General features: G+C 33.5%; 6 protein-coding genes across 6 annotated transcripts; 3 read left to right on the forward strand and 3 right to left on the reverse strand.

Moving 5' to 3' along the window:
* The first annotated feature begins 891 nt into the window (after nucleotides 1-891).
* On the forward strand, nucleotides 892-1,821 carry LOC108914914. Its single transcript, XM_018720831.1, has 3 exons — nucleotides 892-1,315; nucleotides 1,371-1,454; nucleotides 1,508-1,821. The coding sequence occupies exons 1-3, from the start codon at nucleotides 1,123-1,125 to the stop codon at nucleotides 1,819-1,821; spliced, it is 591 nt and encodes a 196-aa protein (XP_018576347.1). The 5' UTR covers nucleotides 892-1,122.
* A 14-nt stretch (nucleotides 1,822-1,835) lies between these two features.
* On the reverse strand, nucleotides 1,836-2,786 carry LOC108914915 (breast cancer metastasis-suppressor 1-like protein). Its single transcript, XM_018720832.1, has 2 exons — nucleotides 2,439-2,786; nucleotides 1,836-2,387 (listed from the first exon to the last, which is right to left on the reverse strand). The coding sequence occupies exons 1-2, from the start codon at nucleotides 2,709-2,711 to the stop codon at nucleotides 1,956-1,958; spliced, it is 705 nt and encodes a 234-aa protein (XP_018576348.1). The 5' UTR covers nucleotides 2,712-2,786; the 3' UTR covers nucleotides 1,836-1,955.
* A 623-nt stretch (nucleotides 2,787-3,409) lies between these two features.
* LOC108914923 (abdominal ganglion neuropeptide L11-like) lies at nucleotides 3,410-6,334 on the reverse strand. The gene is made up of 5 exons (XM_018720840.1): nucleotides 6,257-6,334; nucleotides 4,148-4,257; nucleotides 3,972-4,046; nucleotides 3,785-3,848; nucleotides 3,410-3,599 (listed from the first exon to the last, which is right to left on the reverse strand). Exons 1-5 carry the CDS (start codon nucleotides 6,257-6,259, stop codon nucleotides 3,510-3,512), a joined length of 342 nt encoding a protein of 113 aa, XP_018576356.1. The 5' UTR covers nucleotides 6,260-6,334; the 3' UTR covers nucleotides 3,410-3,509.
* A 522-nt stretch (nucleotides 6,335-6,856) lies between these two features.
* Nucleotides 6,857-7,775, forward strand: LOC108914919 (S-phase kinase-associated protein 1). Its single transcript, XM_018720835.2, has 2 exons — nucleotides 6,857-7,007; nucleotides 7,115-7,775. The coding sequence occupies exon 2, from the start codon at nucleotides 7,115-7,117 to the stop codon at nucleotides 7,601-7,603; it is 489 nt and encodes a 162-aa protein (XP_018576351.1). The 5' UTR covers nucleotides 6,857-7,007; the 3' UTR covers nucleotides 7,604-7,775.
* Nucleotides 7,776-8,160: 385 nt separating this feature from the next.
* On the reverse strand, nucleotides 8,161-8,713 carry LOC108914924. The gene is made up of 2 exons (XM_018720841.2): nucleotides 8,484-8,713; nucleotides 8,161-8,421 (listed from the first exon to the last, which is right to left on the reverse strand). The coding sequence occupies exons 1-2, from the start codon at nucleotides 8,642-8,644 to the stop codon at nucleotides 8,199-8,201; spliced, it is 384 nt and encodes a 127-aa protein (XP_018576357.1). The 5' UTR covers nucleotides 8,645-8,713; the 3' UTR covers nucleotides 8,161-8,198.
* Nucleotides 8,714-10,170: 1,457 nt separating this feature from the next.
* On the forward strand, nucleotides 10,171-12,500 carry LOC108914922. Its single transcript, XM_018720839.1, has 8 exons — nucleotides 10,171-10,676; nucleotides 10,927-11,041; nucleotides 11,089-11,153; nucleotides 11,240-11,447; nucleotides 11,521-11,669; nucleotides 11,767-11,907; nucleotides 11,962-12,235; nucleotides 12,384-12,500. Exons 1-8 carry the CDS (start codon nucleotides 10,480-10,482, stop codon nucleotides 12,498-12,500), a joined length of 1,266 nt encoding a protein of 421 aa, XP_018576355.1. The 5' UTR covers nucleotides 10,171-10,479.
* The last annotated feature ends 12,584 nt before the right edge of the window (nucleotides 12,501-25,084 follow it).

A 25,084-nucleotide genomic window follows, 5' to 3' on the forward strand; every position in this document is an offset into this window, starting at 1 on the left:
ACCACAGAACAGCTAACAATCAGCAGAGCGCTTTCTTTTGTCCAGATATTCATGATCGTGATCATAAAAGCTTTATTTCGGTTCGCACTTCTAATAGCTCTAAATGCGGATATTGTGTGCTAACGTTAACAGAGCATAAATATAAAATATTTTCAAGTTCCGAAATCTCCAACGTATAAACAAAAAGACCTAAATATTTAAATAATGTTCCATTGTTGTCACCACATACATAGTAAAAAAATAAAGTGGGTGTATTCAGCCGATGTTAACTACAAGTTCTTTGATTTTACTTTTTTATATATAAATAGGTTTGAAGGACGCTGTCCAGGCCTACACGAGATGAGGCAGGATAAAGAGGGATAATCCCCCTCGATCCCAAATCATTGAGGCCAATTTCTAGCCGGTTTGAAGGAAATAAAGAATTGTGACCTAAGTTTTGTCTTAAGTAAGTCAACCTTACTAAACAGGAGTTATTCATCTCTGTTCTGTAGATATATGATGAGTTAGGTAGATTTTTAAATTTCTTTTGTTTATGCCACACTTTTAATTAGTTTGATCTTACAAGTAATATGGTCAAATTAGTAAACTAATAAATAAAATAAGTTCTTCTAGAATGACACAAAATAGTATTATTTATTTTTTTTAAATAATATTTTGTTTTTACTCATGTTTTGACTTAATTCGAAAACATATTACTTTAAAGAATTTGGCTAGTTGGGACTGTCAGGAAGTGTGCAAAAAAATTTGCTATAGGCGACCATCATTCTATGACAACAATCCCAATAACCGTATTGGTATTATACCGTAGCGCAGATGTTTGAAATTTGTCACGTGTAAATATAGCTTTATATCGCATGGTGATGCCCATGGAGACTAGATAGTGATGCCATACACAGTACACACAAAATTTGTCCATTAAACTGAAAACTGTCAAGAAGTCAAAGTCAAAGCCAAAAAACAAAAATAAACATCTGAAGGAGTTAGTTTTTATCAGTGGAGTTGGAAGTTGAACAAAATCAAAATATAACCTACTTTCAGTTCGCTTTAGTTAAAGTGTAGTTTTTGTTTGTTTTCCATTTAAATGTTAGGTAAAGGCCTAACAACTATATCTAATTACTGAAAATGACGAGACGAAAAAGGTCCTTAATGTGGGATTTTTTTCAGCCATTAGCTGAAACTAAAGCCTGCTGCAACTTATGCAAGCTGAATTTTAGTTACAAAAGTTCAACGTCAAATTTAAGGAAGCATTTAATAAGACGACACCCTACTATATTAATTAGCGAAAAGTGTTCAGCTACAAACGATAGTGATATAGGTAACTCCGTAAATAAAGTACCTCCAATCTGATGGCTTTTGACTATTTTTTTTAGAGGTAAAAACAGACGTGACTAAGGATTTTTTAGAAGAAGAAAGTATATTTATAGAATACTGTGAAGATGCTGATGAAAATCAAGGTAATTGTTTTCCAGAATGGTAGATTTCTTCTTAATTTCAAGCCTTTTTTCAGAAAGAGATGATTTGTCTCCAAAAGAGATTTCAAAGCGTAAAATATTACGAATCCCTATTTCAAAAAAATTGCCATTAGAAAATCAAGAGACAGAAAAAAGTGAACTAAGTTTTACCAGTTTGGAAGATCCTCGAAAGGAGTTGGTTAAAATTGAGCTTGCAATTGCTAAGCAGGAATTAGAACTAAAGAAACAGCAACTTATTTATGCTGAACGGGAAGATAATAGGAAACAAAAAGAACACGAAATTACTTTGAAAATAAAAGAAGCTCAGTTAAAAGCTATTTTAAATAAAAATACTGATTTCTTTGAATAAAATAAAAGAAATGATTATATTTGCTATTTTTATTAAATCGAAAACGGGACAGTTTTGTTTAAATCTTCATAATGTGTTTTAAATATATTTTAATGGTTTCTCTTAAATAAATTACAATACTTAAAGTCCATGTGTCAAGGAGACCTCTTCAAGGCTTTTCTAATCAGAGTCCAGTCTTCTAAAATATCCTGAGGTTTCAACATATACACAATATATGGCCCGGAGACAGTAACCGCTTTTCTTCGTGAACGAGAACGTGACCTCGAGCCATACTCGCCTCCCTCGCCCCAACTAATTTCACTGTTATGTCTGTCCTCTTCGAGTCTCCTAATGGTATCCATTAATTCGCTGTAGTAATAATCGCACGCCAAGGACTTTTCGCTCTCAAAGTTCTGTAAAGCTGCTTGTTCTTCCGCTTCGTACTGATTCGCGATGTTCTCTAAACGTAGTTTTCTCAAGATTCCGGCAACTTCTGTGCGGACTCGCATGTTTTCTTGTAACTCGGACAATGGCACCAAGTATTCTGGAGATTTACCCGATTTAATCTCGGCAAGTTGCAATTCAACCTAAAACAAGTACTTTAACTGTTAGTACTATACATGGGGAAATATAACTACCTGTGACATTCGTTCCTTGTACAACTGTTCTCGTAATAGTCCGAATTGACTTTCCAAGTCTTGTACGTGTTGGAGTAACGCGTTACGGCGGTTTTCACATTCGCCCTCGTCCATTTCAGAGCTGTCGTCGGAGTCGGGCTCATCTTCAGTGGAGTCGTGGCCCCCATCATTTTCGCGGCTTGAGTTCGAGTGTTCGGATTCATTTCCTGATGCTTCGTTGTCACTTACATCGCCTGCATTAGAGTTATTTGTCGACAGTTTCACTGGCGGCATTCTTAGTTTTTCACTATAGCAAGGTTTCCTTCATGATAGATATAAACAAAACAAATATTTAAGAAGTGAGGTTATTTTTCTTCTTCCTCCTCTCAAATGCGGATGATTGACAAACGTTGCCACTGCCTGTATACACACAAGTCGTTATTATTTCTTAATTTATTTGTCTAATTCAAAGTAGCCTACATTATTTATTTTAAAATATTTAACACATCACAAAATCGAAATGATTTTTAATTCAAACTGCCGTTTTCTTTATCACCCTACTCTATTTCGGGGTATATGAGATACTAGCGCCTAGCGCCCTCAAATTTGGTAAGATATTTGTTTACATGGAGTTCGTGCTCCTGATTTCTGGGTGTATGTGGTAGTTTCCATGGTCACAATAATATCTCGCCAATACTTCTTCCTCAAACAAAATTTGTAAAAAGTGTGTGTCTTTATTTATTTACATTATACTGTGCTTTCCACTACGTATAACTGTGTGGTTTTATATAATAATTTAAAATTTTGGTGCGTAAATCATTATTTTGATTGTACGAGGCTGGTTAATTATTTTCAAAAAAAGTAATGTCATAATGTGGGATACTGTATAATATTATTTGATTTGAACACTAATGTAACAGATTTTTTAATTTTACGTAATTTTAAGGAATTTGGGAGGGGAACAACCAGAAAACACATTTACATACTGACTTTTTTATTTGTATTTGAGTTTAGCAATTAAATAAATAAATATGAAATAAATAACAAAATACATTTAATACTGTTCGTAGGAGTGCCACATGAGATTTCCATTTACGCCAAGTCGTTACTGCTTGAGTCGTATTCAAGGTTTTTCGACATTGCCTTTTTTAAAAATCTTAAGAGCTCATTGACGGTGGCGTACTGTAAAATAATAAAATAAAGTTGGAACATGTGACATGGAAAATATTCCGTTATAGTGCAGACAAGGTTCAATTTTTAAAACCTGTATTGAGACAAATTGGATAATACCCTTCTAGACTTTAAAATGAATAATTTATTGGTTGTTTTTACAATAATTTTTTTATATCATGTTATTAAATACTTACATTATCATTTGAGACTACTTTTTGACCATCAATAATGTAATCACTATCATCTGCAGGAGTAATCCTGAAAAATATTGAACAAATTGTAAGTTTTTTGTATAAGTTGGTAGATTTGGTCTCATTTCCAAATAATAGTAATCGAAATCAAAACATCTAAGTCCCAGACATGTTACAAGATTTAGATTACCTGATATCGCTTGGATGCGAGTGTGTATCTCTTTTAGCGGCGATTCCTCTGCAGGGAGGCGCGAATACGAATTTTCTAAAACGGAATTCAAATTTAAATCATTTATAAGTAGTTAGGTACTGTAAAAATTTTATATCAAAGAACCAAAAGAATGAAGTAATTTAGCAAACATTCACCTGCAATCGATCTTTCTTTGAGCAGTTGCTACTTCGGACAGCGCGACTAGAAGTGCAATGACTAAGAAAAGTTTCCTGTAGTTCGCACTTGTGTTTTCAAAGATAATACCCTGCAAACAAACAGACTCGGTTAAGATTAGCAAATAATAACATTTAGATAAAAGCAGTATTCTTAAAATGAGAAAATTTCTCCGCAAAACAAACAAATTTATTGAAAATCATCTTTGGGACGTGATATCACGCGGAATGTATTTACTTAACTACCTTCTTTAACGAAATTACAAGTAAATAAAAAACATACAATATTATTAAAAATTCAGATGAGTCATTATTGTTTTACTAATTTATACTGATATAATAATTTTAGTTAATTATTAAAACACAATTTAGGGAGTTTTTCAATTAAATAATTCAGATATTCAATCATAAATGCATAGGATTTGACAGATCATCTAAATTGAAAGCCCCTACTTCGCTTAACCTAAACACATAAGTGATTTTGTTGTCCTGTGGGAAAATGTTGGGTTCATTTGTATTTGTGGTTATAGTTTGTAGGAGTGCCTATATGAAATATTATTTTATTTTCAGAATATTACTATTCCTTCATGTTTTGATGTAGATCGAAATTTATATCCATGTAGCTAGATTACAAGGCAAGGTAAACAAATTTTGTATATTAGTAATGTTTGCACAATGTTCCTCTGCTTATAATCAATAAGTTACTCTGTTTGCTTTAATTAACAACTTTTGTTGGAAATATGTGTATACATATTCTCGCAGGAATGTTAGATTAGGTGACATAATCAAGTTCTTTGAAATTACTAGCAATAAGTGAAAGTATAGACGCCTGATTGCTTTGATATCTACGTTAGTTTGAGGTGAGACATAAAATTGGTTACAACTTTTTTTTCTGGCCGATAGTTACATTCGATATTTGCGGAAAACGGCTAATCATATTTTATGAAAAGAACATGTTCGTACAATACCTACTGTGTGAATTAATCATAAAAAAATATATCTACTATAAATTAAGTTCTGTATTATTAAATAATTAAATATACTCACAGATATTCTACCCATATTTAAAAAAATTGTTTACAAAAAAACACGGGAATAAAACAGTTTTCCAAAGAAATTGTTCCTCATCAATAAACCATTAATTTTACAAATTTTGCTGTAAAAACCTCGAAAGTCCTGGTTTTCATATACATATTTACTTTATCTTTTTAAATAAAGTTGCGATGTGCATGCTTGTTTATGTATTGTCCAAAATATTCAAAACATGCTTAATATCCAGTTCTCGTACGAAGACAACACATGAAATGTGTAAAGTAGGTCATGGAAAACAGTTGAAAATTGTCAGAAGGGGGAATTATGAATATCATGATCTAGTAGTACAGGTCATGGGGCATTACTTATTTTATTTATTTATTTTTGTTGAAAATTGTGCATATTAGAGAATATTTTCAGACTAGTTTATCATAAGGACATTTATAAAAACAGATAGTAATGTGAGACAAAATATCACACTATCAATAACATTCTATATTTTATTATAATGTATAGGATACCAATTTTAGACAGAGAAAAAAATATATATGTTTTTCGAAACAGGTATTCTAAAATAAGAAAATATCTTTTAGTGGTATAAAATTGTTTACGTCTGCTATTCAAAAGTTATATCCCAAACCCAATATATAAAGCGCATGTACTTGTATTAAAACAATAATAGTTTAAAAGAAACTGACATTAACAAAATATAGAGAACACATAAATCTGCAACTTTGAAGCAATAATATCATATTTGTAATTTTATAAATAATACATAATTATCAAAGAGTAGCAGTGTTTTAGCAATTTTCAAGAAAGAGCTTTATTCTTTTTCACGTATGGAAATAAATATATATTTTCAGTTAGTTATATCATTTTGAGTAGATACACCTTTATTTATACACCCTTGTTCCTATGTACCTTGCATCATAATAATTGTATGATAAAAATTTATCTGCATATAACATGCCTCAAAAATGTTTTAAAAATGCAATTCAGCAACAAAGAAAAATATTTTTCAAAGACAAGAATTCGAAATGGAGGAAAATTGTAACTTACCATTTTTGTTGCTAGAAAGAGTGTAACTGGAAAATGGGAATTTTATTTCTTGCACAGATTCCAGTAAAAGTGACTACAAGAATCAAATCTTGAACTATATAACCCGCTTTTATTTCACAAGGCTTGCGCATAGCGTCTTGTTTGTGGTTGAAGTGTCTCCGAACGAAATTATTCAAAATGTATGTACCAGTTAATCAATTAGTATGATAATTCAGTTATCTCATCTTTATTTATGTTTACTCGTTTTAATCCAATTGAAGAACTTAATGAACTCGATTATATTTCCGAGTAAATGTAGTAAACAGCGTTTAACAAAGAATACCACAATCTAGTTAAGTTTGAAAATAGCGCGTAAGTTATTGCAATCGTCATTCGCCTGGACGCCTCGCCTAGAGGACAGAGGTCGCTGTGGCGCCTACAAGTCCCGATGACGTCTAGAGACAACCAATCCACTTTGCTTCGATTCTCTTAGTATGCGCGCTTTTTTGGTTTTTTAATAACAAGAACTTAAACAAATAAGTTACGTTCCTTTTTCATGTATTACTTAAAAAAAGTCTAAACTATAAAAATGTTGTTATTAAAGTTACCTATGGCTTACGTCATAATAAGAAACGCGCATGCGTGGAGCCCTGGAAACAAACTGGATTGGCTGTCTGTAGACTTGTGGAAGTCGCTGTTGTTTTTGCTCTGCTGTCAAATTGTTCTCAGGCCAAATAATTTCAAGCTTATTCAATCGTACAATTTATAAAAAGTAAGTATAATATGTACTTTAACTCTATTATTTGCACATTGGAGTGGATTTAATCTAATCATAAATATATGTGTGTTGTTTGAAAAGAAACCATTTGCAATTTTCAGATGCCCAACATCAAATTGCAGTCTTCAGACGGAGAAACCTTTGAGGTGGACGTCGAGATAGCAAAATGCTCCGTAACGATCAAGACCATGTTAGAAGATCTAGGTATGGACGATGAGGAGGAAGAAGTAGTACCTTTGCCAAACGTGAATTCCGCGATTTTGCGTAAGGTTATACAATGGGCTACTTATCACAAAGATGATCCACCTCCACCAGAAGACGACGAAAACAAAGAAAAGCGAACCGATGATATCTCCTCCTGGGATGCCGACTTTCTGAAAGTCGATCAAGGTACTTTGTTCGAACTCATACTATCAGCTAACTATCTGGATATCAAAGGACTGCTCGACGTGACTTGCAAGACCGTTGCGAACATGATCAAAGGCAAAGCACCCGAGGAGATACGTAAAACATTTAACATTAAGAATGATTTTACTGCTTCTGAAGAGGAACAGGTTCGTAAGGAAAATGAATGGTGTGAAGAAAAGTGAAGTTTTGATATTTTTATTTCGTAACCGTATCCCATTATTAATTTATTTTTGTATTTACCTTGATAAGGTCGTAGATTTAAATAGCCTCTTATGAATTTCAGTGTTATAAATTGTTTCACCAAATTAATCCGTGTAATACATTAATGGAATAAAATAAATGTGTTTTTATAAACTTGAAAAAGTAAGGTTATGATTTTTTAAACTTTTTTTTTCTTTCTCAAAACAAAAAAAAATACTTATGTTTTATATCATCTAATATTCAGTGGTACTGATATTTTAAATCTAATTTTGTTGCTCTCCAGAAATAATTTTGGCAAACTAAATGGTTTAAGACAAAGATAAATATTTATTTTCGACTAAGCACGTACGTTATTAGAAAAGGCTTTAAGATGTATTAATTAATATAAAAAGGATCGTAATTAGCAAAAAATATGGACATATTCTGCCTTTTGAGAACTAGTGTTTAATTTGAATAGAATTTAAATGAAAAAAAAAATAATGACCATTTACCGTAAAAGAAAAGAAGATTTATATAAGTTATATAAATAATTGTTTATTAGTACACGATAAAAAATTACATTTATGTATGTTAGCTTTAAAATGGTGGCCTCGGTGATGTAGCGGTATTCAGTAAGGGGAAGAAAGTAAAAGTTTTCGGACACGGTGAATTATAAGAAGGGCTCCAGGAACCGGCAGAACACAAGCCTGCTCCGACCAAGGTACCGTAAAGAAAGAGACTCGTCATTAAGAGCATCATAAAAATGAAACTTATTATAGTCCACCTGTTCCTCCAAAGCCTGTAGGTCCATTTCTTACGTCTGAAAAAAACAGACTACTTCAGTAACGGCTGAATTTTGAAAGTAAACGATATTACTCCAACCTCTGAACCATGTCTACGCTCTCCGACAGTCTGTACTCCATATTATTCATTTGGAACCTAACCAGACCTATGATGGGGCATTTAATATGTAAGATTTCATGGATTCTAGGTTGTTGGTAATATGATTCTGAGCTGCGGCTCTCGGTACAAGTAGAAAACATTTAACACTTTATAAAAATTAGTAAAAGTGGCTCAAAATGTCATGTGTGTATATTAATTTATTGACAACTGGAAGTGAGTACTGACTATTAATTAATAGTTCCTATTTTTTTCTTCTTACGGTGTTGTGATTTGGTCAAAAATTGAATTTCTAAGTTTGAATGCAATGAAATTACCTATTTCCGGCTATCTTAGATTTATTATAAAGGGGAGTAAGGTTTAAAATCAAATTTCATAATTATTTCCATTAGTTTGTTTATTTTGTGATAAAAATACAATATTGATTGTAAAATACACTAAACACATCTCAAAATCTCATATCTCTCTCTATCATCTCTATTTTATGGAACGAAATCTGTAAAATTTTTCCCACAGTTAATTCTACTGCTGCGTCATAGATGTCGCCAACTATAGTAGATATCTGTCAAGAACTACTATTAACGTAACTGCTACAAATTAATTACCAAAAAAGCAGGGAAAGTGGAGTTTAATAACAAAATTCATTATTATTTTCATTAGTTATGTAAAAAAATATATCGACATATGAAAAATAAAATATTGACGTGCTGTATCGCAGCATGCGCACCCTATTTTATCGAAGGGAACCTGAAAAATTTTAATACCACCGCTACATAATAGATGTCGCGTCTATAGCATTCCTTCAGAATTTACATTAATGTTAGTTCGACGAATTAATCAATACAATTTGTTCAGCTAATTTAAATATATTGTATAATAATAAATATTCTACATATCGTTAAAATTAATATTTTACACAAATAAAACTTAATTTCCTCTGGTTTTGCCATCTGTCAGAATATATTTGTATTAAATAATTCCTACTGTATCATTCCCATAGAAATTTTCGTATTTCCATATAATACAATTACCGGTGGATAGATGTCGCGTAGACCACTGTGAAAACAGCGGCTAATTTAACGGATTTCACCCAAACGATACCCTGGATTTGTACACTGTGATGGATAACATCAATTAATAATGCCGTTTTAGTTAAAAAATAATCCATACCCTGTATCCCGAAAACTATGTGTTTATTAGTAATATTGTACATTTTTGTTGAGCCTGATATAAACATACTTTTAATTCTTTTTCAGGAGGATTTCTGCAGGAATATGTACAGAAGAAGCAGCATTCGAAGATGTATGTTCCCAGTACTTATAGACGTTGAATAAATCGTCTTCGTCTGGGAGTATATTTCTGTTGTTGCTTCGATCAATGTGGCTACAAGGAAACGTAGCGTTTGCCACCATACCGAATTTTTTTATTACTGAAAACGCACAAGCAGTTTCAAAATAAAATTATTACTGTTATACTTAATTTGTAATTTTTATTTGTTTCTGTCCCTAAATGGATTTTACATGCATATAACGTAAAATAAATATAAGTTGTATACATATCTTTTATTTACAAATTTATTATTAATTAGCTTTATATTTTACGCGTATTAATATCTGATTTAAAAAAAATGTAACTATATTATCAGATATTTGAGGTTTGAGGGTTTCTTCAGCCATAGAAAGTAGTAAGATAATTTCAAAGCTTTATGCAGTTATCTTAACGGATATACCAAGTTCATTGTTTAAAAATCCAGTATTTCAGCACTTCCAATGGTTACCATCAGCTGATCCTTCCGTGAATGTAATTCGCCGTTCTCTTCGATCGTTCACGTACCGGGTTTGTTTACTGACGTGTTCAGAACTCGTTGGTTATTATCTAGAACTGACCAATTTATTCAGCAGCTATTGTACATATATTTGCCGCTTTATTGTTGTAACATTTAGTTGTTAACAGTGGCTGTTAAGTAAAACGTTGCAAAATGTTTGACATATTAAACACAATTTCGGTAAAGTTTACCGAGGAGGAATTGAAAGAGTGTTTGAGGAATGTTAGTGGAAGTGACGCCGTTGTTATTATTTCGATTGAGGCAGGGAACGGTTCCGAGAAAAAGGGAGACTCTTACTTGAGCACCATCTATAGGTTTACCGTCGAAGCAGTTGCGGAAGCCCAGGAAAAGTAAGCGTTTTAAAAGTAAAAGCATGTATCTACTTATTTAAAACAAATATTTTGAATTAAATAATTGTCTAGTTTCGCTCATTTAAAATACACATTTTTATATCTATTTATTATAAAAACAGCCTGCATCATTAAAGAAGAAAGTTAATTCTTTAAAATTAATTCTATGATTAATTCTAGAAAATGTAGAATTCTGATTATATCTAATCGCATCTGTACCGGGAATAATTGTATTTTTTCTCATTTTTAGAGATAAAAATATTCGTTTACACGTCATAGCGAAAGGTATTCCAAAAAACGTGGCAAGGAGGAAAACGTTTCGATCCCTAGATTTTTTTCAGACTGAAGTTAATTTCTACAACAACGTAAGTTAATATTTGGTATGTACCAAAATTTCAAGAGATATTTCTAGGTGTGGCCTCTGATGAAAAAGTTAAAAGATTCTAAAAACTTCGACGAAGCTGACGAAGTTCCAATGTAAGTAGTTTATTTCATTCGAAACATGAGTAAAATAATAAAAAGTGGCCAACAGCTTGAGGGATATATCGACTTGTTGATTGTAGGGTTTTATCGTCTTTTTCTAACGGTGAAAATGACTATGTCGCTCTAAAAGATTTAAGTTTTGAGGGCTATGAAACGGTTCAAAGAGATATAGGAATTGACCAGGACTATGCCTTGTTGTTTCTGAAATTACTAGCAAATTTTCACGCGCTCTCTATCGCGGCCAGACATCTGGATCCTGAGTTTGAAAAAGTCGCCAGATCCTTGAAGGTATTTCGAGTATTTGAACTTTTATGAACATACTAAAATGTTTATGATTGTATGAAATTATATTTTATTTAAGGAAACCTATTTTGATGAAAGATTCAGAAGTTGGTATTCAGGATTTATGGAAAATAAATTAAATGAAGTAATACGAAATGCGGTTAGAACTCAACTAGATTCTGTGTATCTAGAAAAGATTAACAAGTTTTTCTCTAGCGATTCCTATGGGTAAGAGTTTAAGAAAAACTATTGTAAAGTATTATTTTTGGATTTATATTTATATAGTCAGGAATGACTGAATTTAACGATTTTTATAAATGTCTAGGCTAGTGTGTAAGTTAGCTAAAGGACCTCCAAGCAAACTGTTGGCAGTAACTCAGGGGGATGTTTGGACTCCAAATTTTTTGGTGAAACTTCAAAATGGAAGACCAGTAAATGGAATTCTGATCGATTTTCAGCTAGCCAGGTAAACTCGCAGCTATTATTTTCATTTCACTAACCAATTTCTGTTATTTTCCAGGTACGCTTCAATTACAGGAGATCTGATTCAATTCCTATACAGTTGTATCTCTCAGGAGGTACTCCTCAAAGAATGGGACAACCTAGTGGATGAGTACCACAGACAACTTTCAAAAAGGATTGGAGAATTGGGTTGTGATCCAAACTTGATCACTCTGGGCGATCTTAAGGAAGACATACAAAAAAATGGCCAGCTCGGTCTTGCCATGGCAATGGAGAGCACAGTGATGTCCTCGTTGAAAGAACACGAGGTGCCAGACTTGGACACAATTCAAGTAAGATCAGTTTTTTTTTTTAATTAGTCTAGTAATCTAAACAGCTCAAGATTGTGGTGGTGGTTCTGGATATTCTGCTAGTGGTTTCATATAATTTTAAACAAAATAAATTCAGTTGCGCTTACGGTATAACTTAATACCTTTTTAGGGCGACGAACCTGTCCCCTTGGAGCAAGTATGGGACATTTCTCCATTCGATGATGTCCCAAGGAACAAGAGAGTGGCATTTATAATAAAACATGCTGTAGATAAAGGATTCATGTAATGATTAATCATTTTTTACGATGATTCATTATAAAAATTAATAATAAATTCTCACTTGCTGTTCGATGTTATTCATTTTATATTCTTCTGGTTAAACATGCAATTCAAATCATTTCTGAGAAAAACTTAATTATCTCACACGGTAGAGAAGTACAACTAAACTATTTACAATCTGCGATAAGATTTTTAGTGAGGATACAATATAACAGGTCTATAAAATTTATACTGTTGCATGTACAGGGCACCTCATTCTGATTGAAATTCCGGAGTGCCCCATACATTTTTTTTGTGGAGCTTAGCTTTGTGGTACAAATAAAACTCGAATGATTTTTGATATTCAAGGCAATAGATCAAAATATAAAATTTTGTATAACTTGTGCTCTGAGTGAATAATATAAATTTATGAATATAATATTTTAGAAGTTATAGAAGTTATTTTAATGAGCAATATTATTTTATAGTTTGTAAAAATTGAACAAAACTAGTTGAATAAAACTACTTGAACAAAACTACTTAAACAAAAAACTACTTGAGCAAAAAACTACTTGAACAAAACTACTTAAACAAAAGTGCTTAAACAAAAAAGTACTTGAACAAAACTACTTGTACAAAAGAATACGACTACTTGCACAAAAAAACATACTTGAACAAAACTACTTGAACAAAAAACTACCACTACATGAACAAAAAGCTACTACTTGAACAAAACTATTAAAAAAAAAACTACGACTACTTGAACAAAAATCTACTTAAACAAAACTACTTGAATAAAAAACTATTTGTGCAGAAAACTACTTGATCAAAACTACTTGAACAAAAAACTACGACTACTTGAACAAAACTACTTATATAAAAAACTACTTGAACAAAGAATTACTTGCACAAAACTATTTAAACAAAAAACTGAGACTACTCGAACAAAAACTACTTAAACAAAACTACTTGAACAAAAAATACGTCTACTGGAACAATAAACTACTTGGACAAAACTACTTGAACAAAAAAACTATTTGAACAAAACTACTTGTACAAAAAACTACGACTACTTGAACAAAAAACTTCTTCAACAAATAACTACTTGAACAAAAAACTAGTTGAACAGAAATAAAACACTGTTAAATAATAAGTTCATTTTGTCGAAAACGAGGTGGTTTAGCGAATTTGGACAAGGGTACATTTTTGGGACATAATTAAAAAGTACATAGTGAAGTGGTGATTTCTCTGGTTTGCAGCATAATAAACACCCTGTATAAGTTATTTAAAAATTAATAACTAATCAAACCAGGTTATTTAGGGACTCGCAATACATGTGTCTACCAAATTTTAATACTATATGTCGATTAATCTTGGGAGATATTAAAAAAATTAACATTGGCGTCATGTTCTTTAAAAACAAACAGATCATAGAACGAAAACTTGAAATTTATAATATTTTCAACCTTGAATTTAGAAGAGGAGAGGTATAGAGGATTTCTATTAGCAGATATAAAAAAATTAAAGCGATGTTGCAAAATACGATTTTCTTTCCCAGCGCATTCGCCATAATATCGAAAAACAATACGAAACAATTTTTTTGCTCTCAAATTAGTGAGCAAAGAATAAATAATGATAATGAATTGAGGATCACGACGCTAACGAAGATATTTAGGTAATTACCAAAACAAAATGCGTTTCAACTTGCGACCCCTGGCGGCCGAGCTACGAACTTGAAAACTATTTCCAGCGATAGTTCTAATATCTAAATAAATACAAAATTCATAGATCTTGCACAAAAACTTCTACATATTCCAGCTTTCGCTACTATAGTGTTTGATATGACAAATGCTTCTTTATTCAGTATTACTGTGGTTTTCATAGTGCTCTTATTACTGTGGTTTATTGTTTATATTATTCTTGGAGTACAGTAGCAGCTTCTCGCTGAAAACATAATGTTTTGCTACCCTTACTGCCCTGATTCGACGATGTATTAGTAATAGCGATCAAAGCATGTATTTCTTTCAAATGTTTTTTTTCTTGAGCATCTGATAAATGTAAAACCTGGACGGGAATGACGAAACGGGGAAAAAGTCCTGTAAATATTGGAACAGCACAGAAGTTGATTAAAACCGTTTCATTCCAATCATGAATAAATAAGTATGTGAGGAATGGAGGACGGATGCATAATTTCGACGTTATTCTCCGGGGTAGTTATTTTTTAATGCTTTTCATTTACGTTTTCATTAAAAAAGACAATAAAAATGTAAATTTTCCTAACAAGATATGTGGCTTTCCTAGTCTCTAGTTTCATTTATATTTCACGGAGCCGTTTTAGTGTTTGAATTTTAATGAGGGTTAGATTAAAAATAACAGGGGACAGCGCGAGGAAAGAACTAAATTCCCGTGTCAATTTCGCCCATAACTCTACTTTAATTCTTTTGCTGAGCGTATGACAAACCATGATACATCAATAACTACCTTTAACGAGAATGACATTCTTTATCTTCATTTGAAAAAAAACCTAATTGCATTTATGTTTACACCATTATAGAGGTGGATATACTTTTCTTGTTTCGTTCTATTCCTGGTCGCATATTTGACTTGCTTCCCAACTGTTCTTAATAAATTTTATAGGGAAATTATTGCTTTGATTATAGAACTGCTGCGTCGAGTTAGTAAACTACTCTATTTTAAGCACAAATTAACCAACAAATGTCTCACTGAAACTACATTATATTTCAAATGTAACTGAAGTGAAATACTAAATATCACATATTAAAACAAGATATTTTTGAAGTTCCGAACTTTAAACTCTATTTTAAATGTGTAAACTAATAACGGACCATATTCTTCTGTCAAAAATCTGTCTGTAAATCTGTCAAAAAAGCCGAACCAGCCCCATTACAGATCTCTGCATTACCCACACACGGAAACTTTACATGGACATCGTTATCTAACACTGAATTTTTCCTCAAACACCACAAAACCGAGCTTACTGCCATGTCTGTTAATCTTTCGTTCTGACCAGTGTGTTCGGTATAAATTGCAAGTCCAATGTCGCGCTGTTAAGGCTTTAAATCGTCTAATCGGAAACGGCTAGGTGTTTAGATAGCGGTTGATGTTTGCTGTGTGGATGAGAGGGCATGCATTCCGCAATAGGCCAGGAGTTAGTGGGCATAGTCCGGTCTAGAAGCTAAATATTAAATTAAATTCGAACTCCCCATATATAGTCCAATTAACTAAGCCTTTAAATCGAAATTTTGCCAACTTGGCTGAATTTTTGATATGAATTAGTTTAAGGTATATTATAACAATAAGTGAGAGTAATTTTTTGTTCAACCCCCGGCCAAGGGTGGAAAAAGATAAAACAAAGGGCTTTTTCAAGATAACTCAAAAAGGGTAAGAGCTAGAAAAAAAAGTTTTTCATGAAAGTTGTAAAGCAGACAATTCTACATAAAAATGGCCTCTTAACTTTTTCTTGTAATATTACAATTAACAGAGTTAGGGAGGCTAGAAGTTAAGGGAAGATTTCAGAAATTTAAAAAAAATCATAACAAACAGAAAAATGATTGAATTTTGTAATTTTTTTTTTCAATCTGCTCTAAAATATGTAACTTTTCTTTTCAGAGAAATAGATATATTTTTTAATTTTTAATAAGAAAGTTATAACAAAAAATCTAATTTTTAATCGTTAATTTTAATGATTTAACAAAATTAAATTTCTGAAATCTTCCCTTAACTTCTAGCCTCCCTAACTATGTTAATTTTAATAGTACAAGAAAAAGCTAAGAGACCATTTTTATGTAGAATTGTCTGCTTTACAACTTTCATGAAAAACTTTTTTTTCTAGCTCTTACCCTTTTTGAGTTATCTTGAAAAAGCCCTTTGTTTTATCTTTTTCCACCCTTGGCCGGGGGTTGAACAAAAAATTACTCTCACTTATTGTTATAATATACCTTAAACTAACTCATATCAAAAATTCAGCCAAGTTGACAAAATTTCGATTTAAAGGCTTAGTTAATTGGACTAATAGATACACGTTTTGTTTAAAAGCGTGCCACAGCTAGATAATACAGGCACTGTATATCTTTAACTATAGAAGTCGTTGGGGTGTAATATTCTATGATATTTAAGTGTTAATTTCATGTATGTCGATTTTTGAAAGGTAGATCGACCGGGCTATAGCAACAGCAACAGTAGTCGAAGATCACATACATACAGATCGCGATAGCAGTGAGTTGTGTTGGGTGTACCCTACGTCGGCCACCTAGGGAGTGTTAAGCCGGCTGCTATTTGTCGCCGGACACTGAAGTTTGTGCTTGCTTGCATCGTGTATATTGCTGTTTACCAGAGCCTGCTCTCTAACCCAGAAATGTCCCAATACAAAAATTGAGAAAAAGCGAAAATACAATAAGTTCAATAATGAGCTTTCGATTTAGGTGACCCCAGAGCAACTAGATCACTTAATTCGAATGCTCCTTCCGATTTGACAGACTGTAATACGTAAAAACAAATGCATAAACTGGGAACAGTTGTCGAAAGAAATACTCCTTCTTTGCATTAGCGTATAAAAAACAAATAACTAGACTTCTGTGTTCTCATATGCACCAGTCAGTAAGAATAATCGGTGTCGGGGATATCGAGAGCGAAACCCAGTCTGCGCCGCGATAAGGCCGTAAAAGAACTAGCTATTTAAATGACGTGTAGAAGAAATTGCCTATGAATAACCGCCCTTTCATCGTAAATTATCAAAGTTTGTTCAAAATATGTGAAATCCGAAACCGGCAATGTGGCGGTGATATATTATAGGTGCATAGAATGTGGTGTGAAATGGAAGTTTTACATATCGTTCGGGAGCAGCACGTTCGCCACCTAGGTGGATTTTATACATAGTGTCGGTTATTTCTTGTTGTTCAAATTGTTATGGCTGCCAAGAACAGTTCCAGTTATTCTGTTACAAAACAACTGATACATTTTATCTCAGTGGTAGTTAGATTTATAAGGTGTAATACCTACGTTTGATTTAAGTTTTAAGTAGCAGAAGATATTTGAATAACTTTTAAAATATCTCTTCAAGTTTGTTTTTTATTAAAGATCTGCGCTGTTGGATAAAACGTCGTATTAAAAAAATATCATGAACCAAGGGTACCTACATTTATTTGCCTGCATTGTATAATTATAAATTTTTAATTATGCAGATTCTTACCAAAAAGAGTTGAAGTAAGCCCCTTCAAGGCAACGAATTTGTACAAGTATAAGTACGTGCATCTTATGTGCAGTCACGATCCCGTATTTTCTTTATGAAATTCAAGTGAGGTGGTAATCCATTAGAGTACTCCCGGTCAATTTGAGTCCTTGTGTCTATCCAACTCGTTATTCCACGTATTAAAATTTATTTATGCCTTTATTTGCCCAATGAAAATAAATCGTGAGTCCCAACAGCATTAAATTAAGCGAAGTGTTTATTTAAATGCAGAGGTACATGGAAAAGGACAAAACGTACAAATAAAAACGGCGGTCGGGCAAGGTCGAGCTACAGATTTATTAAATGGAGTCTGTTTGTCTTTCTCGACGATTTGTCATACGCGTTTACCTTTTTCACTACCGAGTGTGATCGTTAAAAATTAAGGATTAATTATAGTCCGAATGGCAAGCTAATTCTTGTATTATTCGGGTTATAAATTAACAATTTCGTCAAGTTTGTCAGCTCAAATAAAAAATAAATAGTAGTAGTCTTTCCGAAGTCGTTGAACATGTAAAAACACGCCTGGCAAAAAGATTTAATGACTTTCATAGGCGTCCCTAAAAAGGTTTTCTTCTAAAGGTAAAAAATTATAATAATTTGTATATAATGTGTAGAAAATTTCTACTATATGTTCATTTGACCAACAACATATTTTAATTATTTATGTCATCAAACAATTTTATTATATTGATGGTAAATTTCGTTTTGTTCCATTTCAGAAGGTCTCCAAAATGCCATGTTGTAAAAATATTATTTCACCGTTTCGCAATTGTAATATCAAATTCCGCATTGCTGCACTGCACTGCTGGGCAATTTGTCAAAAAAATTTTTTGGCTAATTTTGTCATAATTTCGCATTAAATACTCAATTATCGAAAAAATTCAAAATTTTGAAAAATAAATCAATTTTTTAAAAAAAATTTTGCGGTATCTTTTTTCAAAATTTCACATTGAAAATTTCAAATTTCGAAAATATTTGGAAATTTTTCTGTTTCTTTAACTTTTTTACTGAGTTTATAATATCAAAATATATACACAAAAGCAAACTCCCTTTCCTTTTTTACTTGCCTAGTTCAATTAGAGGTTTTTTCTCAGTGTAAGTATAAGTACGAATGCCTACCGCATATCCTATCCGCCTTTGCTCGTTTGATAAATCTTCCTATCGCCCAGTGAAATATGCGCTCATTTATAGCAGGAGTTCTTCCACGTTTACTATTTATTTAATAGATAATAATTTATTTTCCGGGAGTCGCCATACGTGCAGTATGCATTAAGGTGAGAGGCGAACACGTACATTTTCTATTACTAGCACACGTAGATGCCACGGTACATCTGGCTATTAATTATCGTAATAGGTCGCGATACGCCACGGTTCATTTAGTACGAACAGAAATAAAATAAAATCATTTACAACATAAACAAAGTAAAGTCCAGAAGAATGAGCAGGAAACTTTTAAAATAGTTTTATCTACGATCAGAAGTGACAGTTTTTTAAAGTAATTTCCAGTGTAACAAAATTAGCGAAAGTTTATTGCACGCTCATATTTTTTGGGAGTTGTCTTCACACCTGGTACGATATGACGAGGTGGTAAACGGGTACCAAATAAACTGCCACGTTAACTCTTCGAAACTGGTATGTTCGAATATGTCATCACCGCTTCATTCTGTTACATTTCTATTTGTGAAGTGTATTTGTGTAGTGTAACCCCGTATAAAGTTAATTATGTCTGTGTTTCGTCATGGTACAGTATATTTTTGTGTTTTCGTTTTCATGTTTTTGTATTTTAATATGAAGTAGCATGTATACGAATCAACAAAGATTTGACAAGGTTAGAGCCTACTTCCTGTCAGGAGAAAGTGATGCTGTTGCAAGAAGACGACGAATGACGTCAGTACACAGATCAAATAAAAAAATCTTATGGTACGTGTTTCTAAAGGTCAAAAATATAAAAATATAAATATGATTCCCACTACTTGTTTATCTCTTATTTCTTTGCCATTTTATTGCAGCTAGAAAATATTCACAATTATGTATTAGACAGGTGCGACATAACATACAAAGTGTGTTACATTTTAAATGTTCAATGTAGTCATTGTCTATAATTTCAATACTGCTATGTAAACTTGCCAGTAAGCGACCTGGTACTCAACTAATGGTATTGCGGATAACTACTTCTATTACGCGACACCCTGTATACAAGAGCGAACATATTTCTCCTTTCCTATAACCCACATGCAACGAATGATCGATCCGATGCAGAGTCTAGTTACTTTGCAACAACTTCCAGTGAATCGTGTGTGGACTAAGTGGTTTTCGTTCATGCTTCCAACGGATCTGCCCTTATAAATAACTCATATCCTTAGAACTGGTTCTGCGGCGAAATTATTCCCGTTCGGTGGCGTCGCGGGGATAGAGACGGCCCCTATAAATATTCATGTCTCGCTCTGGCCGCGGGCCCCGTCCGGCTACCCTAGGACCAAATAAAAAAAAAGAAACGCTGGCGCGTTTATAAAATATTTACCGTAATTGAAGAGCGAATCGGTTAATTGCCGAATTACCGTCGTTTTGGCCTGGGTATTAATTACCACATTTACAATGCAGATTAATAGCTTATTGCATGGGCCTCGGATAAGCAACGGCGGCGGGACACCGAGATGGCGCAGATAACGCCCCGGTTGATGAAAAATCGAGCGGTGGTATTTATTTCTTAATTTAAAACAAATCAGTGCAGAATAAATAGTATCGACAAGTAGAGGAAAATAATTTTTTTGTAATAATAATAATTTTTTAAAAATATTTTCATTACAAGCATCAACTACTTCACATTTTAGTAATTTCATTATCCGCGTCATTGTACAAAAACATATAATTGTCTGTCACTGATCCGAAGCTTCGCATCAATCAATTTATTCGATATATATCTAGCGGAGCCTAATGCCTGCCCTGTCGGCCTGGTGTGCCGAAGAACAATCCAGATCTTTTGCTGAGACGTTGGCAGTGTATTTCATTGTCGTTTGTGCGTGAGTGAGTTTGAGGGTTTGCTTGGTCGAGTGTATGGCACGTGTTTTTTGGCAGTCAATATCATTGTGTATCGTGAGCATAGAGCGGCAAACTTTAAATTAGGGAAATTTATATTATACTTATCTAAGAGTTTTATTTGATTTAATTTTATATTATTTCTCTGAAATTCAGCAATACCGCCTGCTTCTGTACGAATCTACCAGTAACGTGGCATCGCTGTATTCCATTACGTCACAACCTCCGCCTTTTGTCACCCCGCGATTCTTAAAATTTGTCCGAGCGTGTTCTCGCGCGCGGTGATTAATGGCCAGCTCCGATCACATTAAATAATGAGAATCATACGCCGTCCCGTGAAATTAATATCCCCGTGGAAAAAACAGGACCGCATTAAAATCAACACGGAATGAACATGTTTGCGTCCACCTTATCTCCGTCGGAGATGGCAGTGGACGTCGGTGAATATTTCTCCAAGTGGTAATTAATTAATCTCCAGGGAATGATCATCAGTCACCAAACCGAGGTGATGGCTTATCGGGCGCATCTTCGGGTGTTGCCGAAAGAGATGCTGCCGAAGTGGCCCGCGTATTCGAGTATATTTCTTTGTTTCCGACTGAAAGAAATACCTAACTGAAACCAAATGTGACTCTCAGTAGACTATATCCGACACAGCAACATAATCCTAAGGTATCTACCGAATTTATTGTTCTTTTATTATTATTAACTTTTATTGCACATAATATATTCTCTACAAGTATCCTCAGGGGGTATTTATTCTGGAGGAAACAGGACTTGCGGCCTGCCCACTTATCATATCTTTTAGCAGCTAACCTAACGCCTCCTAATACGGGCGCTTTGCATAAATCGACATCGAATCGCCGTTTTTTGGCAATAAAGAGGAGTAAATACACAACAGAAACGGCCGGGCCCGCCAGAAAACGTTAATCCCCTCGAATTTATTCGGCGCATAAAATTCAAAGCAATTAAAATTAATTATATCGGGACCGGCAGACAGGCTCGTTTATATTTATATCATCAATTAGTTTTTACCTTTTTACTGCCCTACAGTAATTCCCGGTTCTCTTCTCACAAATTGTTATTATCTTATTATATTTCGAGATATATTAACATCGTTAATTGTTTACGGCCGTCGAGATTACGACGCCGTAAAACTTGACGAGACGTTAATAGTTTTTGCATAAATAAATACAGTTTAAAGCAACGGCCAGATCTACTACAAGTTATAATTAGAGGCGGATAGCGGTACTCCTCCCCCCCCCCACATGTATACGCATTTTTTAAGTGTTTCTTTAATACTGCGAACAATTACGGCATGATTTCTTGCCAAAAAATAAATATTCATTCATATCCATAATAATTAATAAAATGTAATGTCCAATACCACCTACCACTGCCTCACAGCTCATAGAAACATTGAAGAATACCATTTGGGTTGCTGCTTTATATTTAAGGTTTTCCTAACTCCTACTCTGATATTTTGAGGTTGAGAAAATTATAACTTTTCCTTTAAATAAGAGTTTTTTCATTGAATCTTTTTAGTTTTTACGGAGTTAAAAAAATGTCTTTTCAAAACTTAGCGATTCACTTAGAAACTTTGTATCTCTTGCATTTTTATATTAAACCGTTTCCTTTCTAAGTAAAAAAATAAACTACAAGTCCATTGCAATAAAAATAAGGGTAGCCAAAATTTTAAACTAAATTTTTTGTAGCAAAAGCTTTAGTCGCAAATGGCGATGACTACAACAGCGACATATAAGTAAGCCATCTAGTGACGACATTGCAAACCAACACTTTGGCATCTCGTCAAAATATGCAGATTTCTGCGGTTCAATACTGTTTCATTGTTTTAATTCCGTTACTTCCAGTTAACCTTTATTTCCGTAAAATAATGTATGTGCTGAAAGTAAATACCAATCCGTTAAATACAGCTGCAGCACCTTCAAAGGGTCGTGTCCTCTGAAACTTAATAACCCTGTCCGCTGGCGCAACAAGACGCGCTACAGCTGAACTCGGACACCTCTCCGAGAGCAAAAATGCCGAACATAGACTAAATAAACTCTTAACTAGTACAAAGGAGTCTTAAATTTCCCCAACAAAGGACTGCTCTCGCACGGAAAAACGAGATACTAATAAGCATACAGCGGTTCGCGAGGCAGAGCTGACCAGTCTGAAGTGGTAAACGATTGTTCGGTGTATTGTTGCAAGAAATCAGGTCTGGGATCGTATTGTCGCCTGTTTAGGACGAGATAATTGAAGAATGTGGCATAATATTTTTATAAAAAAAAAAATCAAATCATCTACATAGAATTCATTGTTAGAATGTAAGAATAGAACAAATTATTGCTTTACCGCGTTTCGAATCAACCCCAAACGCCTCCCGCTTGTCCTGGGAACCTTGTCAAGAATCCTCCGCGCCCAGATACCCTCCGCAAAAGCCAGAAGTAATGTCGTTGCGACAAATACCCGCCACCAATGAAAACAAAACATTCCGTAAAAACTCTAATTAACAGGATCCCGCTTTGTTCCGAGGAATTCGACATAAAATAAGTTATTTACTCGCTCAAGGGTGGCCTCGTCTGCAATTAAATCCAGGGTCCTTGGAGGATATTTTTAAGTAAAAAAAAGCAATTTCGTCCTCGTTCACTGAGTATTTTAATGAACAACATACTAAATTAGATCAGCAAATTGCCGTCGTATTTTTATAAGGGCCGTACAGCATACTTGCGTTTTTCAGAGGAATACATTTGCGAAGGCTCAAATAATTTATTAATTCCAGAAAAGAAACGAAAGTGAAAAGACTGAGATTAGAAGACTTCGACACTTCGGTGCGTAGTTAAGACGTCGAGGTAAAGGAGGTTCCAGGGTTTACATCCCAGACCAGGGTCAAACAAATCGATTCTTACAGCTTCCGTACTGGGTAATTTTATTATATAATACAAATTTTAGGTTCAGTGTGTTATTTCTTCGTAAATATTCAGTGATATAGAGATATATATTTTTTGTCAATCCTACACTCTACCTACTCAATAATATTAGTATTTCTTAACTAATTGTTTTATTGAATCAATAGACTAGGCGATATCTGTTTTGGTTTGGGCGAATCGTATATCCACGGAGATTTTCGGCTTTTTGGCTTTCAAATATCACTAGAAATGAAAATTTTTCTAAGCGCATAAAAAAAGTGGGCTTAACTTTTGGCGGCACAATATGTTAAAAAAATTCGAAAAATGTTATATTTTTCTTTCTATTTAAATATGTATCTTTTCAAGAGTTGATTTTAGGCGAAAATGGAAGAAGAAAGAAAGAAGTTTGTAATTAAATTTTGCAAAATATGACTAGTTACAAATCGAATGAATCATGATTATTATTGTAAAAATCGAAAAAATCGCCAAAAATGGGGTTAAAAAACATTACCTTTTAGGAAATTTTGGGGTCTTTAAGTTGGGTATAGATAGTACCTTCATTGGCTTAAGAAAAGTTCATTGCAATCCAGATTTTGAAAAAAAATTGTAAATTTTCAAAATTTTGCATAGCAAAAACCAAGGCCCTTAGATACTTAAAAATTTAATCACATATAGAAGGGCTCTCAAGCTTTCAAACGCTTTTTGAAAAATTCGAATCCGTCAATTAGGAGAGCTCTGGCACTTGTTTAAACATTGGTCGAATTTTTGTACTTACAAACAATTAGAATAACTTTGTGAATATTCAATCAAATCAAATTTTTTAAAACAGGTTTCAAAAGTTATTGGAAAGACGCTTCTTAAAAAAAAAACAGATCGATTGGTCAATTAGTTACGTAGTTATAGCCGATCAAAGTTAACCGTCATTTACACTAAATGTATTGGGATATCCGGGCTAATTTTTCGAAAAATACCTTTGGTATTCCGAAATTAACTCATATTACAAAAATATAAAATTATAGTACAAAAATTCGACCAATGTTTAAACAAGCGCCAGAGCTCTCCTAATTGATAAAATTTTCAAGTATCTGAGGACCTTGGTTTTTGCTGAGCAAAATTTAGAAAATTTGCAATTTTTTTTTCAAAATCTGGTTTGCAAAATCTATAGAACCGATTTTGAAAAAATTTGGTGTGATGTTTCTACATAACATGAACTTTTCTTGAGCCAAGTAAGTAGTATAGCAGTGGGCATTCCTAGCCACTTCAAGGTCACTCCAGGCTGCCACCGGGCTGCCGCCATCCGGAGCCGGCACCAGGTCTCCAGCAGCAGCTCCAAGGTCACGCTGAATAAGTGTCAGTGGGGTGCGGGGGTGGGGGATCTGGATTGCAGAAGAAGAAGCCGGGGTCCGTCATCGGCAATGACCA

Source organism: Anoplophora glabripennis, unplaced genomic scaffold (genome assembly GCF_000390285.2).
Source record: "Anoplophora glabripennis isolate ALB-LARVAE unplaced genomic scaffold, Agla_2.0 scaffold496, whole genome shotgun sequence".
In the NCBI taxonomy this organism is placed as follows: Eukaryota; Metazoa; Arthropoda; class Insecta; order Coleoptera; family Cerambycidae; genus Anoplophora; species Anoplophora glabripennis.